Genomic DNA, 17,868 nt, shown 5'->3' with positions numbered 1-17,868 from the left:
TTAATGCAGAAAACTTAAAAGTCTCCCACTTTAAACACAAACTCCCCTTTCTTTCATTCCTGGCATGCCAGGTGGCACTGTTTTGGTTAGGGATGATTCAGTGCTAGTGCAAGTCAGTGTTTACACTCAATATAAACAGTTACCGGCCGGGACAGCACAACACCGGGAAGAAGCGACGACAACGACCGGCTGCGAAATAACGCCTTGCTTAATACCAAAGCGGGAGAAGAGCTGGGAGAAGGCATTTGCGGATTAACAGAGTGACAGACACCACACACACATGAGAAGTGGGAGAACTGAATTTCTCTCACAAACGGGGCGCGGAGAAAGCCTCTGTCGCTGCAACTCAAAACAGCCTCCTTCGCGCGGGGCGACTGCGGGCCGGGGCTGAGGGGAGCCCGCTCCTCACCGGCTGCCCCACAGCCCCTGAGGAGTACAAGGGTGACCGACAGGCGGCCAAGCTCAAGGGCGGCGAGGCCGCAGCCCCCGCCTGCCGCGACAACCGGTGCCGGGCTGGAACCGGTCCCGCCGCCTCCCTCAGCGCCGGCGACGCCCGCTGGCCCTCGCGGCGGCCGCACGCGCCCGGCACGCCCCGCCCCGCGCCGGCGGGCCCTTGAGGCAGCCCAGCGCGTACCCGCCCGCTGCCGCCGCCGGGCGGGACCATCTCTCCCCTTACTGAGGGGGGGGGGCGCGCTCCTCCCCGGCTCCCCGCCTGGCCCTCCTCCCCCCCGCGCGGAGGCGAGCACCCCTCTGCCTGTCGCGCGGCGTGGTCACGCCCAGCGCAGGCATTAGCGCCCCCCGGTGCGGGGCGCGGGCGGCTGGGCATCCTCGGGCACGGCGGCGGGTGCTAGGAGCGCGGCGGGCGCGGAGCGGAGCGGCTCTAAGCTCCAGCCCTGCGCGCTCCGCCGCCCCTCTCTGCGCCGCCCGACCACGCCATGAAGCCTGCGGTGCTGGAAGTAATGAGGATGAACCGGGTGTGCAGAATGGTCCTGGTCACTTCCGTGGGCTCCTTCATCCTCGTCATCTTCTATTTCCAAAGTATGTTGCACCCAGGTAGGGCACCGCAACCGCACCGCTACCGCACCGGTCCCGCTCCCCGCCGGCGCAGGTGACAGGCGCCCCGGGAGTCCCTCGCTGACCGGCGGCTCCTTTTTTCGCCTCCCGGCGCCGCTGCGGCAGACGCGGGGCTCGGCGGCAGGAGCAGCGCCCGCAGCCCCGTCCCGGTCGCCGCCCGGGGCAGCCGCGGGAAGGTCGGCTCGCCCGCCGCAGGAAACTTCCCGCGGGGGGGAGGAAAGTTGGTTTATTTTAATGTCTTATTTTTCTCCCTCGTACCTCGCGCGTTTGGGGACGGCACCGGCTGCCGACCGTGCTGCGGCGGAGAGCGGCACCGGCGGCCGACCGGCGCCGCCGAGCGGGGATCCCCGCTCCCCTCTGTCCCCCGGCGGGGCTGCTGGCCCTTGGCTTCCCGGCTTTTAGGTTTTTGGGGGTGTCGGGGACACTGCGGCCGGCCGGGGGCACCCGCTACCGCCGGCGGTCAACTTCGCTCCGGCTCGACCGAGTTGGCCGGACCGGCGACCGCTCGTCCCGTCCGCAGCGGCAGGGGCGCTTCGGCCTGTCCTTGTCTCGTGTGCTTGGGCAGCTGGGGAGCTCCGGGGGTGTCCCTGGCTGGGGACGGGAACGGGGCACTCCGGGGTGCTCCTGGCTGGGGATGGGCGTCCGCACCAGCCCAGGTTGCCGGGGTCGGCGTACCGGAGTGTGATCAGCGCTGATCCGAGCCCCTGGCTGCTTTCATCTAACAGTTTATGACTACGGTAGACACTAGGGATAGAGCTGTACCGGCGGTGTCGGGTATTGGCTCTCATGGAAGTCACCCGTGGGTCGGCTGCTGATTTCACGCCAAGGGGGGTTTGGGCCACGGAAACTTCATGCCGGTGTCTGCTGCACGCACTGTTACATCCTGGATTGCAGTGGACCTGCTTTGTGCAGCTTGGCAGAGAAATTTATCCAGCATGGCAAGGAAACCCAAACCCACCTGATTTTACCTGTCATCCCCCTTTCCTGCCTGAGAAATGAGGTGGAAATAGCGATTGCAATGTCTCTTTGGAGGGACTTGACAGCTGAGCAGGGGAGTGAAGCTTGTTTAAGCGAGTGATGCTTCTTTAGCAGACCAGGAACTGCAGTTGGTTGAGTGGCCACACTTCTCGGCAGGACGAGTCTCTCGGCTGTACCTGTAAAATTCTCCTGCCAGCTTTATAGTGTTGTGCCTACAGGCAGAGCCGTAGCAAATAAGGGGATTCGATCTGGGGGAAAAAGAAGGATGTATTCCGTGTGACTCTTTCCTTCCCCACTTGTGGCCACCAACCCATGGTTGATGAAAAATTATTTTTCCTTGAAATTTTTGGAGTCGAGTGGTGTAGAGGCTTAGTGTGCTGTTGGGATTAGGAATCAGTAGATGTGCTGTTCTGTGGTGGAGCAAAGTGCCATTTGGCGTTTATCTGCCAGCTGTCTGCTCCTCCAAAGCTGGTATCATTTGCTTGATGAATGTGTTCTTGTATGGTGCCCATCTGTGTTAATACCTGCCAGCTCCTTGGAAAAACTGGCATATTTCTTCTTTCCTGCTGTGTCTGGTCTGGGCTGACTGGTTTCCCAAGAAGAGCTCAGCTCCTGGCAGTCCTGGGGAAGGCTTTAGTTCAGGTCTTTAGGGCACCATGCAGAACTGTTGGTTGTAACAGTGCTTCACTAGTTCAATAAAAGTGCATCTTCATTGGTTGCATTCCATAGGTAATATACTTTGCACACATATTCGGAAAATTTGGCTGAGGGCCATTATTTCCCCTTGTTTCAGATGAATTATACTGCTGGAACAGTAACTCAGCATGCAGTAGGGGAAAGATGAAATATTCTTCTGTAAATTTTTGAATGTGGAAAAATCGTCTTTTAAGATTTCTCAGTATGCTCTATAGCTAGAGATTATGGCTTTGTATTCATGCTATTGTGAAACTATAAATAGGTTGAGATTTTTAGTACAATTCAAAGGATTTACCATAAACCCCAAAGAGGGAATGCGATGCTGTGAAATCACCAGGAGGATAATCTGCACCCATTTTCTGTTTGGTGCATATTTAGGTTGTTAGTGTGAGTGGAGTAGATCTGGAAATAAATGTGATCACAATCCATTCATCTTCATATTTGATCATAACCAATTCTGCTTTTTTTTTTTCCTGTGGGCTGTTTCTATAGTGGAAACTGCTAGAAACCTATCAAATTCTATTCTGGACCCTCACAGAGTGTGGCCGTTCAGTTTACGTATGGTTCATAAGGCTCAGACAGCTATTTTCACTAGGTATCTATTGTGTGATTGTATGCATTGCCATCTTGTTGGTGCAAATGATAGGTTAATGTGAAGTTCTTGAAGGAGCAGAAGAGAGGGAGGTAGTAGACCTGCCAATGTGATATACCTCAGGTAGCAGATAATTTTGAGGCATTATATCCTTATTTTACAATATGTTGGTTACCCTTCTTGCTGTGTGTCTAAATTTGCCAGAGGCAGATCCTGGCCAGAGTGCATGTCAGGTAGGATGGGGCTGGAGGTATTAAGAGCTTTAAAAATCTTGGCTGATGCCCTTGTTGTGGGGGGGTTGTAAATTTTGGCTGCTCCCCGCTGGAGTACATGTTTTCTATGCCACCCGCTACTGTTGCTGGTAGCTTACCGTGCTCTCTAAGATAGGCACTTCACAGTCAGAATTAGCTGCAAAATTCTCACCTGAACCTTTTAGGTTGAAAATAAATTTCTTTCAGTTCCTTGCAACAAGTGTCAGCTCCTTATTCAAAATCTGACAGTTTCTTCCCCCCTCCTCCCTCTCCAAGTTCTCTTGGTGAATTTCAGGAGGTTCTGCCTACAGAGCTTTCCAAACAGTTTTAGGTGTGAGACAGTGAAGATGAAAGATGCTGGAAGGCCACCAAATGAAGAGTGCAACCCCCCTCAAGGACAAGGCAACTCTTCATTTGTTAGATGAGCATTTTGCATTTTAGGAGGTCTGAATGTGGGTCTCTTGCTATAAACATTAGAAAGACACATTTCTGCTGATGATTTTTTTTTTTCTTTGGGATAAATAAATAGGAAAATGACATAGTAAACAGAGGCTTTGTTTTAAAAACAAGCAAACCCTCCTAACAACAAAAACACGCTGAAGCCTGAAGCAGGGAAGGTGAGCTTAGCCTTGTCTTTGCAAAAGAATATGATTTTTGTGTCCCTTGCACTGTATCTCAAATACCAGCCTGTTGGAAGGGGATCAGGTGCTTTTCACTCCTTGCTCTTTTTTGCTCCATACCTGATCTTTATTGAGAATCCACTGGCAAATGTGCTGTTCTGTTAATGCACCACTGAGTTGTCTGAATTCTGGTAGAGATTATTGATATGCTGGGGAACCCACCTTCCCAAATTAGGTGTCCTGACCTAATGGCAATATTCTCCACCACCCTTTGGTGGGGGAAGGTGAAGAGCAGCAGCTCTCCAGTGCTCAGGAGCATTTCAAGGAAAACTCTGGACATGATTTTGGCTTTTATGGCATACCTGTGCAGTTAGGGGACTGTTCGCTCCTCAGGGAGGAAATGACAGTGAGGACTTCAGTGTGTTTTCGTTTTGCCTGTCTAGCCTTTTCTGAAAAGAAAAGGACAATTCACAGTGTTTGCTATAGCTGGGTATATAGCAGTATATGGCTGATTTCCCCCAGCTTTTTGCTAAGAATATTTTCCATCTTCACTCTCCTGCCATGTGCTATCTGGGTAACCGAGTGCAAGCTGATCATTGCTCCATGCTCCTGGATTTTCTCTCTGTGTACAATGGGTCAGTCTTGGGATTTTATGAGACAGCCCATCATAGTTTTATCTGGTGGTTTTCCTGTGAAACCAGTTCTCTTGCTAGTCCTTAGCCTGCCTACGCTTTCACAGATGTGTTTGCTTTCTTCTATAGGCATTCCAGCTGTAGTGTGTGGGTGAACTGTGTGTCAGTGCAGGCAGGAGCTGTTCTGCTAGGCTGGGGTCAGACTGGTGAGGTGTGGGACCCTTCAGGATGAAAAATTGCACATAAAGGTAGAATAATTAACACTCTATCTTACCTGAGACAGGTTTATGAAACTAACCTTGTTTTCCCCCACTGCAGACCAGACTCTATTTGCTCCAGTTCTCATATCCTGTTTCAGACTTTTTCTCCTATGTATGGATGCTAACAAAGGTTAGATCCTCAGACTTGCCTCCTGTCCATGATCTTCTCAGTTACTCATGCAGCACTGTGTGACTGATAGCTGCTTGTTCCTTACAGAAGGCTGTTGTCTATCTTTGCTCAAGTGTCAGAACAATTCAGATCATATGAGTATTTTTTTTCCCCTGGTATCTGAAGACAAGCTCGCCATTGGTTTTGATGGAAGATTCTGTTTGAAAATCAATGCAGCAGTCTCCCATCTTGCAATTGATCCTTGCTTTCTCCCCTGCTTATAAAGGGGAATGAGATCTGCAAAGCAGTGGGTGTGTGGCATTCCTTTGATGGACCCCTATACTGGTTTTAAATTATTCTGTTTGGGATACGGAGAAATGGAGTTCATTTGACAGCCACAAGAACCTGGCCTTCGTTTAATTACATGCAATGAAATGCATCTCCCAGTTGCGGGCAGAAACCTTGCTGTGTGTGCCTGCGTGGGGGCTGTGCTGTATCTTTTTGTCAGTATCCCTATAAGCTTTTCATTGACTTCCATGGGACTGCATTGTCAGTGTGAGCAAACTTGTCCCAGCCCTTCTTCTCAAAAGCACTGGTAGTCCAGAACTGCTTGAAGTTGGGACTTAGACTGCTTTTGTTTTCTGAAGATCTTCCTGGTTAGTGATTATTAAGCTTTTAAGAAGAGCAACTCTTTCTATTGCGGTATGCGTCAGTGTAGCTTTCAGCAGCAACTGCTTACTGACCTTAAGAAATGAAAATCTGTTTCTTAATGTGTTCATGCAAAAAATACCTGGCACTGTCCACAGTAATGTCTTTGCTTTTTAATTTATCAGAATATTTATTACTCTGCAGTTAACGTTTCTACAGTGTAGACTTTTATAAGCTTTTACTTTTCTTTTTTTTTTTTGTTACTGTGAATCAGTATTGGGAATCTGTGCTGACTTTCGTGGCATTGACACTGTATTCACAGATGTAAAAGTGTCATGACTTGGCTAAAGTCTAACCTTTTCAGATCTATCAATGCGAATGGAAACTCTGCTTTTCCTTTAGGGTAAAAAAAAAAGGTATATAGGGCAGAAATGCCCAGTGCTTTTTATGAATAGTTGGTTGGGTACAGCTAGGGTGTCAATTTTATCTCTGTATAGGGTAAGCATATTTCTGAATTCTTATGTTGTTTCCATTACTTGTCAGAAGTGACAGGTAGTTAATCTTGTACTGTACCATGGAACTAACTCTAAAACTGATTCAAAGCATTGGAAGGAATTAGATCCATGTTACTTTTCCCAAAGCCAGCACTACTGTATTTTGTTTGACTCTGTTGCCAGATGTACTGTATCAAATCCTGCCTGACAAAGCTGCTGCAGTTGTCCTTGTGTGAATGTCATTCCAGCACAGTTTTTTCCTCTCAAGCCTTTTGGGCTTATGCATGTGTATTATGTATCAGCTCTAAGGTGATCCTGAGGGAATTAAGGGCAGGGCTGCGGGACACAGTGGTGTTTGAACCTGATGGTTTTTCCTGCAGATTGTTTGTGGTGCTCAAGGCAAGCATTTGAGTTCTGTGAGTGACTTGTCTAAGTGTCAGCACATATAAAATCAAGCATGGATGCATGGGTGAAGGGTCCGGTTCAAATCAAAGTGCAGGAGTTCTCCTTGTCACATAAGGAAATAAAATTAAGTTCTGGAATTTTCTACTTGTGTAGATCTGGTGTGTCTGGGATAAAGATAAAGACATGTCTGGGGCGGTCATTTAGATTCAGCAGCCACCTACTGTATTAACAGTATAATGTTTCAAAGCATGTTCATGTTTTGTTGGATGTGCCTGTTCCCTGTGGAGCCCATTCATGCAAGATCTTTGTGGACAAGGTAAGCATTTCACAATAAGAATAATCACAATTCAAACTGTAGAGTTCAGATAATTCCTCTTTATTTGTGTTTCAGTATCCAGGTTATAGATAATGTCCTTTTGTTGTCGGCAGAATGCTTGCATGAGACAAAGTGGTGTTTCTGGCACAAGCCTTATGCTCTCACTAGAAGATGAGACCACCAGAGACTACAGTGAACCAGTGAGAGAATTCAGTTCCTAATTATCTCTGGCTCATCCCCTCCAGACAGAGGGATTTTCTTGGATTCCAATTTTGTGAATATAACTGGTGGAGGATGCAGCGTGTTCCCCCTTTCATGTAATTGTTTGGCACATGAGACAAAGGTTTCATGAATAAATCGAAATTCTACAGCATAGACACTTGGGCTCTGTGTTGCTTCTCTTACCTAATGCTGTTATCCCCCATTTTTCATTTGATGCCAAATAGGTGAATATGGTTTGTTGGCTTGCCGCCTCCATGTGCTCCTTAGTAAGAAGTTACTTGTTGGTGAAATTACCTGGATTAGATTCCTTCCCTCCAGTCAAACTGCAGTTATAGGTTTTTGCATGAATGGCCTGTGTTAGTTTCTGCTCCCTCCTCACTGTCTTGGGTTGTTGCATCGCCTGTAGTATCACTATGAGGTACCTAATTGAAAGGCAACCAGTGCACAGATACTGTGCACTTGCACATCAAGAATATGTGCACGGAGGGTGCTGACTATCCCATTGCACTGTACATCTGCTCTGCCCTGTGCGATGCCCATTTCAGTCCCTGGGGGCTGGTGGGGAGCCCCTCACACAAGACATGAGAAGTGCAGATCTCTCTGTGGGAGATGGCTTGTTTTACCTGTTCCACTCTATGAATTTAGAGAGGGTTGAAAAGCACAGTGCTGGCAAGTCTTGGAGAGCCAGGGTGGATGACAGGACTCTCATTTCTGTGTCATGCTAAGGGGACTCGGACTAAATAGTATGGTATAAATAAATCATAGAATATCTCAAGTTGGAACAGACGCATAAGAATCGTGGAGTTCAACTCCCAAAGCCCCTCACAGGACTACCTAAAACTAAGTCATGAGACTAAGAGTGTCGTGTTCATCATGCTTTCAAAGTAGATAGGCTAAGAAAGTTGGGGCTGCTCATCCTGGAGAAGAGAAGGCTGCATGGAGACCTCATAGCAGCCTTCCAGTATCTGAAGGGGGGCTATAAGGATGCTGGGGAGGGACTCTTCATTAGGGACTGTAGTGATAGGACAAGGGGTAAGGGGTTCAAACTTAAACAGGAGAAGTTTAGATTGGATCTAAGGAAGAAGTTCTTTCCTGTAAGGGTGGTGAGGCACTGGAATAGGTTGCCTAAGGAAGCTGTGAATGCTCCATCCCTGGTGGTGTTCAAGGCCAGGTTGGACAGAGCCTTGGGTGACATGGCTTAGTGTGAGGTGTCCCTGCCCATGGCAGGGGGGGTTGAACTAAATGATCTGAAGGTCCTTTCCAACCCTAACTATTCTTTGATTCTATGCTTCATGGCATCTTCCTTCTGTGCATACTGATGGACTTTGTGTCCACCTTCTGTTTTCCAGCCTGGCACTGTTCAGGCAGGTGCAGCACAAGCATGTGTTAATTTGCAGCAAACCGATTTTGTGTCCGTGTGAGTCAGGGAGGCTTCTCTGTATTAAAGAAATTTCTCTGCTTTATTCATTTCACACTTTAATATCCAGTTTCTTTTTCTTTTAAACTAATATGCTCTTTCTGGTTGCTTTTTATACCTTGCCTAGTGTTGGCAATAAAAGTAAATGACAGCTTTGCTTTTGGCCTTATTAATTTTACACATTAGAAACGAGGTCCTAAATGAGGCATTAACATTTAGCTTGCAAGCGTCAGAAGGGACTGTTATTTAAAAGAAATAAAATTAGATGGCTGCCACTGGAAAATTTTGAGGAAGATGTCATTAGAGCACACTGACTGACGTTGAGGCTACAGCTGGAAAGTTAATATTGCTTTTTTTCCTCCTGACAGATTTGAATCTTGAAATAAAAAAGCTGAGTGCAAGCACTTACAAAATGCTGACTTAAAAGAGGGCTGCGCACACAAATGCATGTGAATGTGCCCGTGTACTCAGCCATCTTTACACACCCTACAAAATCTGTAGTGGCAGCCCAGGTAATCCGCATACATTTACTTCTGAAGTGCAAACCTGTTTCTGCTAATAAGGCTGCTGTAAGGAATATGAAATTCTTTGTTATTAAGAGAAATCCCTGAAGTGCCAGGAGCTCCACATAGGTGCCTTTGTTATTTTACAAATTGTATTATGAAATGTATTGACAGTGTGGTTTCGCATTTCTGTTATTTCTTCTAAACTTATACATGTTTGGAAGCATACAGCTGGAGAGAAGTAATGTTTTTATGAACTCTTTCTAGGCTGTAGGAGGGCAGGGTACATCAGCTTAAACAGTAAGAGTGCGTCTTCAAGGTAGCCTTCATTTTGTTTGTACCAGGCTGTAGACACTGAAGGATGACTTTGCATCCGTCGCTATCAATCACTGCTGCAGTGGCTTCACACTCCTATGAAAAAACTTAAAAGAGGGTGCTGGGGGAAATGGAAAATACAAACAATGCAGTTGAGCAGAATTTCTCACTGCACTGTGATTCCAGGGGTTTGGGAGATAGTAGCTCAATCCAGCAAATGTCATGAAGGTAGGTGGACTGACCATGGGAAAACAGGTGTGAAATACTCACATCCTGTAAATGCTGTCTGCTCTTCGTTTTGCAGTGAGAAGTAGCCTTGATTTCAAGGGTGTGAGTAAAGTGAGCTGTGTGTGGTTTTGCAGGATCAGGTCCCCTTTCTCTAGTAGTTGAAAGGAGGATACAGACCTCAGCAGTGCTCGGTCAGCCGAGGAAATGCTGCTGCTTTGAACGTTGTCTCATGCTAAAAGATGCCATCCTTAGTAATCTTAATATCAAAAGATTGTGTCCTGTTATGTCAGTTGGCTCGTGATGGGAGATGATGGTTTTTAATTGCAGAGTCCCTGTGTAATACTGCACAAGGAATAAAAGACTTTGGCTTTCAAACCACTTCTCAAAACAGAGAGAACAAAAGCAGAGAGCTGCTTGTTGGAGGTTTTATTCTTTTCCTTTGGTTTGTTTTAGTTTAAAAGCCAACACTTTCTATTAATTTTTAAGACATTCTGACAATTCAAGATACGATTTGTAAATGTTACCCTCTGAGAGTAATGCCTTCTGAATTCACATAACAAATGACATTGTAGCTGGTCATTTTCATGCTTTTTTGGCTGATAAATGATTATATAAGGGGATAAAAAAGTTTAAATGGATAACTTGTGGGGATTTTTGGATTAGGGAAGGTAGACATATAATTAATAAGGTGGCTATAATTGGATCCCATGGATGATCTTTACTGTAATACCTTGTCTTAAAACAAAGAGCTTTAGGTAGCTAAAATCCTTTGAAAGGCTATTTGCATTATTGTGCTTTAAAGTTGATTGGTATGTAGGCAGAAAAAAAGCTGTATTATCTGAAGTGACCTGACATGGAATAGCACATTCTGCACCCACACTGGTAGGTACCGGGAGCCAAATACATCCTTCTAGTAATCTGTATTTTTACAGCCTGTGTTGGAAGTGAGAGCTGAGAATTTATAGTAACTGAGGGGGAGGGAATTAACACTTTTTAAACAGTTGGTGATTAATAAAATGTTTCAGTTCAGGTCATAAATATAAAACAGATAAAGACCGTCTTGATTATGTATTTTGGTCTTGATTAACTTCTAAAGTGTATCTGGAGCTTCCAGCTGGAGATAAATGCTTCATCTTTACAGTTGTGTGTGAATGTGTGCATGTAATTATGAAGTCAATGTAACTGCTAATCAAGGGGGATGAATACACCAGAGAATTGGGGTGGCTGTTGACACCTGGCCTCTCCTCCCAAGTGTTACTGTGTCCCACTGTCTTGGTTCAGTAATTGATGCAGGATCAGTCAATTGGATACTCTGCAAAGTTCCTGCTGCCACTGCAATGACAGTCCTATGGACCACCTTCCTTCCTTTCCTGAACCAGACTTGGTGGCCCTTTGAGGCAAGATTAGGGAAGCTCAAATAGGATGAATATGGCTGTCTGCTAGGCTGTGGGGTTTGGGGTTTTGTTTTGGGCAAGCCATAAGATTTTATGACTCCTTCTGAAAGGAGTACATTGAGTGGTTTGAATTTGCTGGTGGATTGATGGCATGAGGTCTGCATGATTGACTGAAGGAGTCAATGGCTGCTTTTCAGTTGATTTTAGTGAGCACTGGGTCAGGTCTGCTGTGCCAGAGCAGAGATATTTTGAATTGCATTAAGGGCACACATCCCCTGTGGTTGTAGAAGTATAGAATTGCAGGCTTGGGTGGAGCTCTGAACTGTTTCTCCCCTGTAAATCTGGGTCATTGACTTGGTTATATCAATTCTGGAGCAAAGCTACTGTAACTAAAAGCCGAGTTTGTCCCTCTGTGTCTTCCTACAGAGTAATATACAATAGAATAACAGCTTTGCTTTTCTGCTTTCTTACTTATTTGCCCTTCACAGAGTACTTCTGCATTCAAGTGAATGGTAGCTTTTTCCCCTTAGAGGTACATGCTTGCAGTATTGAAGGGGTTGCTGTCTATTTTCATTAGTTTCAGTGGAAATGACATTGACAGTAAGCTATGTGTAACCATTAGCATGCAGGCCATCAATAGGATCGAAGTCTTCTGGTCCTGCTGCAGAGCTTCTCTATCCCATGCAGAAAAGGCTATTAATATTTTTGGTGTGAAAGCAAAAGTGTAATTGCATTAAAGAAAAAATGGGAAAAAGTTGGGGCTTCTGAAGCTGTTAACTGAGATGAAACTCTTTGAGGTACTAAATGAGCTGAAATTGATAACAGAAGACAGACATGGCTTAATTAAAATCTTAATATTTGGCTGTCTTGATCCAGCTTGTGCGTGGCTCTCCCCCGCTCCCCAGAACACATCGGTGTTTCTGATAAGCCCTTCCTCATTCTGTTGCCTGTTTTTCTTCAGATCTTCCAGAGTAGAGAAAGGAGAATTTTTTGCAGATGATGCCAGGACAGTTTGCAAAACAAGAATATACATGGGGGGCTATTGTGTCTGAATGATTAGTATAATGTCAGTGACTTACAGCCTCATCCATCTCAAGGGTGCTGTAACCACTGTGGTAACGTGCTACTGAGAACTCTTTGTGAAATGAGGAATGTGCCTCCTTCCCTCCAGCATCGTTGGGCACCAAGAGAAAAAAGCCATAATTCTTGCATGTCCAGGCTAGCTTGGGTTGTTGCCATTGCCAGTCTTTACATAGACTTTTCCCTCTCCCCTTAATTTTAGTTTTCTTTATACTCTTTAGAGCTCTTGCTTATTTCTACAGTGAATGTGATCTGATGTGACCAAGAGATTTATTTCGTGTTCCCTTTCCAGCTGTGAGGGGATCTCTTGTAATCAGATTGTACCTCAACTACTCTTACCTTGCTGGAATGGTTTGTGCATGGTGTACTTCTCCAGCATAGTGGGAGCCTGGAACCACTGCTCAATGTCCAGCAGTGTGTGTTGTAAACTGGTTTATGGCAAGTCTGTGCTTTCCTGCTATCTACTGCAGTTGGAAGTTTTTAGTTAGAAGCAATTGCTAGGAGCAATATTTCTGGAAATCTTCGAGCATGGGCCCCAGTACCATTTCTGTGGTATTAATACTTTGCTTTAATCAAAAAGCTTAAAAATGTTCCATGAAGTGGGTCTGTGCTTTATTTTTCACTGTACAGGTAAGGAAACTGAGGCATGGCAGGAAGGATACGTGTGCGGGGGTTTGGTTAATAGTTTCCCCACCAGGTTAATGGCACATTCAGGAATAAAACCTCAGGGTAGGATGGTTTTGTGGATCCTGGCGCTTGCATTATCTAAGGGCTCCAATCCCGTATAGGGTCGGTATAGACCATAGTGCACACTAGATGTTAGGCACAGCCAGAGTCCCAGTATGCAGCCCAAGGGACACCACTGCAGCCCCTTCCAGGGTTGCTCTAGGCTTGTCAGGATCTCTGCTGTGGCCAGCCTCGTGTGTCCTTTGTAGTGCTTCTGCCAGGAAAATCCTGTTGCAGATACGTGGGGTTTTGAGAGCTCCTTTTGAGCGCTGCTGCACAAGGTGTTGCCTCCATGGGACCATCAGTTGTGCTCCAGGGCATCCAAGTCCTGATGCCAAGCTACAGGCAATGCTCTGCTTGGTTGTACTACAGAACAGAGACACAAACAGTTCTTGCTTCTAATTTTTCACTGTGTTTTGCCTTTAGATTTCTAAAGTGTAAATCTTCCCTGTGTATGCCCTGACAAATGCTGAATGGCCTTTCTTTTTCTTGATTAGAATTTGAAGGCATACTTGAAGGAAAAGCATCAAAGGCCCTCACTGTCTCTTGGGAGGTAATCCTCGTTAGTGGCTTCTGATACTTGGGCATTGTGCACCCAGTTTGAACTCGGGTTGCATACGTGGAGCTTGGAAGCAAGCAGAGAAATATCCACCTTTCCAAGCTGTGTACTGTGCAGTTTGCTGCATTGGGAACATTTGATATCTCTGGTGTTTCCATTGCTTGAGAGATGCACATTGCTTGATTGACTAGAAGCATAGCATTGCCTAATGGAAGATGAACACTGCAGCTCAGGAAACTGGGTTTCTCCTGCCACTTCTTTCCTGCCCAGTGCAGGCAGCATTTCAACTAGTTTACTCTTCAGCTACCTTCTCCCTAGCACTCTCTAAACAACAGGCAGCCTTTTCCTCATCTGAAAAGATTATCTTCTATCTAGTGTTCAACACAGAAAAGTGGTTGTCTAGGTGAAAGTGTCATGGCAATGCCACTAGACAAATGTCTGTGATGTTATGTTATGGTTTGGATTTAAACAAATTGAGATGGAGACTATGCCTGTGCTTAGAAATCTTCTGAAACAGTAAGCCTGTGTTACTCTAGATAGCATTGTGCTTGGACAGCTTTTATCAGTGAAAGTTTTACTGTGTTGATGATCAGTACAGGTGACAAAAAGGCCTGCCTCTTTCCCTTTTGTTTTCGTTTGGCTTTCTGTCCAGGTCTATGAGAGGTTTTGCTGGCCAATCTAAGTTTATTATTATTAAAAAAAATAAAAAGGGAAGAAGAGCACATGAAATAACCCAACCTTTTCTGTGGTCAGCTTTCCTATACTGTCCTTCTGCTTTCCTATGTCAGCAAAGCTGTTAAGTATTGATCCAGGCTGGTGTGCATGATCCATCCTGGGTTTTCTCACACACCCATGATTAACATATCTGTGAATTAAAGTACCGCCTCTCTGCAAAATATTTTGTCCTTGCACTTTGCTCATTCTTACTTTATTGCAGTGTTAAGGTCAAAGTTCCTATCACCATGACTAAAGGTAGTGTCAGTGATGTGTGTGAGGGGCTGCAGCTGCTGGCTGATGGCGTCCCAGATCCTCACCTTTTAGGTCAACATATTCTCCATAGTGGCTGTGGGACGTGGCTGGTATTTGTTCCTTTAAACAGAAATCTCTTATACAGAATTTCATGAACGTTTGTTACTGCTTTGATTTACTGCTCAGAGAACAGTCTTAGGTTTAATCCTAACATCTTTTTCAGCTCTTCTGGAGGTCTGGGGCATCAGAAGTAATGCTTCATGCAGTGCTGTTCAAGGGGTGAGCCTAAACTGATGATACTTAACATGTTTAAAAGGGTATTTTCTACCTCATTCTTGGAAGCATAAACAAAAAGCTTCCCATATATCTTGCTGAACGTGTGTGACTGTTTCCCACAAATGCACAGAACTAACAGCTGTACTCTATGAGCTGCAGTAAGGCCTTTTGAAGAGGTACTGTCAGCACTTCAAGGCATGTAGGAATACTCTTCCAGCTTGTTCCCTCCCCTGCTGATCTGTAAGGCTCTGTCCCCCCTCACAGTCAAGCAAGTGTAGGAAAAAAGTACCTGTGTCTGAAATTCTGGGGTTGGTTTGTATCTTGCTCATCTTTCAGAGATTAATTTCGTGTTGAATTACAATAAATGATGCTCTGTCGCAAGTTGTGGCTGGTACTGGGTTGCCAGCACAGTACATCTGTGTTCAAATGCTCAGGGGAGGGTCTACTTTAAAATTTGAATTCCAGCCTAAAAATACATGTTGAGTATTTTTTCATGTTTAACTTCCTCGCTGGAAATAGCGGGGTTGTGTCATGTTTGTAGTCTTTTCTAGCTGTAGGCAATTTTAAGCATGGCATAGTTATGTACCAAGCTGGAAAAACGTACTCCCATTGTCCTCAAGTGAAGGCAAGTAGGAATGGCACTACCACCAGATCAAATATCATGCAAATGGAAGCTAAAGGAGCTGATTCTTTGAGCAAACAACTGTTTTTCACATGTTTAATTTGTCTAGTAGCCCTTTCAGTTCCCATCTCTTCTTGTGCCCTTTGGTAAGTGGGTTTGCTATTTCTTAACAAGAAAAGATGCTGTCAAGTTCAGGGACCAGTAGGTCAAATGATGATTCTCCTCCCCTACTCTGCTCTTGTAAGACCCCACCTGCAGTGCTGAGTTCAGCTCTGAGGACCCCAACAGAAGAGAGACATGGACCTGCTTGAACAAGTCCGGAGGAAGTCATAAACGTGTTCAGAGGGCTGGAGCATCTCTCCTATGGAGGCAGCCTGAGAGAGTTGGTCTTTTTCAGCCTGGAAAAGGCTCTGGGGAGACTTAGAACAACTTTCCAGTACCTAAAGGGGCTACAAGAAATCTGGACAGGGGCTTTTTACGAGGGCTTGTAGAGATGGGACAAGGGGGAATGGCTTTAAGCTGAAAGAGGGGGGAGTTAGATTAGACATTAGGAAGAAGTTTTTCACTGTGAGGGCGGTAAAGTGCTGGAGCAGGTTGCCCAGAGAAGTTATGGCTAGCTCATCACTCGAGGTGTTTGCTGCCTCTGGTGGTGCTGGTATGCAAACTATGCCAGTATGCTGCTCCGTTCTGGGCTGTTCTTTACAGTTAATGTTGGTATGCCTCTTGAGCTGAGCAGGAACTGATGGTGAAGCAGACAAAACCTGATCAAAGCACATGCCTAATTGGATTTTTAGATTGTGCTTTAAAAATGTTGAATTTTCAAATACCGTAATTAATGGGCATTAGTAGATTAGAAATGTCACCAGGTAGTTTTTTGGAGTCAGAGTTTAAGTATAATTAAAAAGAGATTACTGAACTTATTAAAATAAATGTTTTCATTAGATAAGGAACACCACTGGAACCTGTGGATGCACCACTGGACCCGTCACGTGCAGCTTGATGTTAAGGCAGGAGAAACATTCTTTCAAGTATGGAATAAGGGGGCTGGTGCTCACTGGGACTTCCTTACTCTTGGCTGTGTGGAAGGTTGGTTGGTTTGAGGGAACTTTAACTCCAAGCGAGTAAGCAGAAGAAGCTTACATGGGTTCAGCCAAGCAGTGACACCTTACTAGAGCTGATTCTATGGTTTGTATTGGAATAATAAGCTGGAATCATAAATAATAAATCGGAATAATAAATATTAACTTACATTTTTGTCCTTTTGCTGTGTATCCTAGTTAACTTGCAAATGGATGTTCTTTTGCAATGTTGCCTGTCGATCAGGTGCTTTTGCTCTGCCAGGCACCACCTTAGGGTTGGGTTATCAGTTCTAACAAATACTTCAAATTAAAGTGGGAGGTAACAGGTAGAAGTGAGAGCCTTTTATCTCCAGTAGTAAGGGCGAGTTTTGCTAATTCTCAGTTATGTCTCTCCATTTTATTAACCTTGTCTTATGAAAAATTTAGTATACTGCTTTTCCTGCTGTTAAAGATTTCATTTTTATAATGCATTATTGATTAATATTGTTAGTGTTTGTGGTTTACCACCAGGTATTCTTGGCTGTAGTTTGTCTTGTGCTTGACTGCTTTTCCCTTTTTCCTTTGACTGAAATATGTTATTCAGGGCAGTATCTTAAGGAAGACATTTCCATCTGTGCATAGGACTGGGAAGTGTAAGTAATTATGTGTCAGAATGGCCAAAAAGATGTGAAAGCCTTAAGAGTTTCTTAGAACTTCTAGTAAAACTGACAAGTGATATTTGTTTTAGTATTTTAATTTTGATCTTTACATCGTTGCTGTGGAACACCAGTAGCATAGGCAGTCATGCTGCTTGGCTTTGCCAGTGACTGTTACAATGCTGGAAGTAAGCTGTGGGCTACTGGGGTTGCCAGTTCTCTTATCTTGAAGAGAGGGAAGAAAACAGATACATCAGTGACATGAAAAAAAGATGCTTCTTGTTTTATCTTCATATAGTTCCAAAAAAGTTCTCCTGATTTAAGTTAGTCTGAAAGAGACAGATTTTATGGCATCAAAGAGCTTAGTCTTCAGCTTGGAGTTCTGGTGGAGCCAAACCCTAATTGAAGTTTCCACTTCCCACAGCCATGTCTGTAAGCATGTTTCCAAAGTGGAAAGTTTGTCAAGTGATCTGGCTGTAAAAAGTTAGGTCTCGGGAAAGAGAATTTAAATTTATGTCAATTTATACAGTGTTAATCTCTGCAGAGCAGATCTTAGTGCAAGATTGACAATTTGGGTCGTGTTTGAAATTGATTCAGAAGATTGATCCTTGATCGTTTTAGATCCGGTTCCAAAGCTGACTTGTGAGTTGGGATTGTAGATCAAAGCCTAAACATCACTTCCTTTCAAGCCCGAGGGTCAGGCTGAAGTGACTTGTTTTAAAATGGGGTTTTGTTGAATACTGTAACTTGAAGTGCAAAGTACACCAT

At 45.0% G+C, this 17,868-nt stretch overlaps 1 protein-coding gene across 3 annotated transcripts in view; it reads left to right on the top strand.

Annotated features, from left to right (window-relative positions):
- Positions 1-778: 778 nt before the first annotated feature.
- CHST11 (carbohydrate sulfotransferase 11) overlaps positions 779-17,868 on the top strand; it is a 165,830-nt gene continuing 148,740 nt past the window's right edge. The window contains exon 1 of one of the 3 annotated variants that reach the window (XM_062616325.1): positions 779-1,038. In XM_062616325.1, coding sequence (XP_062472309.1) covers positions 936-1,038 — 103 coding nt within the window. In that variant the 5' untranslated portion in view covers positions 779-935. Of the gene's footprint in view, positions 1,054-9,663; positions 9,761-17,868 lie in introns of those variants that run through there. The other 2 variants (XM_062616324.1, XM_062616323.1) reach the window with 2 other exon arrangements.

This window comes from Pezoporus occidentalis, unplaced genomic scaffold (genome assembly GCF_034315485.1).
Source record: "Pezoporus occidentalis ecotype Australia unplaced genomic scaffold, CSIRO_AGI_Poc_V1 ctg19, whole genome shotgun sequence".
Classification (NCBI taxonomy): Eukaryota; Metazoa; Chordata; class Aves; order Psittaciformes; family Psittacidae; genus Pezoporus; species Pezoporus occidentalis.
The sequence above is the reverse complement of the archived record's forward strand: the minus strand, read 5'-3'. Positions and strand labels throughout refer to the sequence as shown.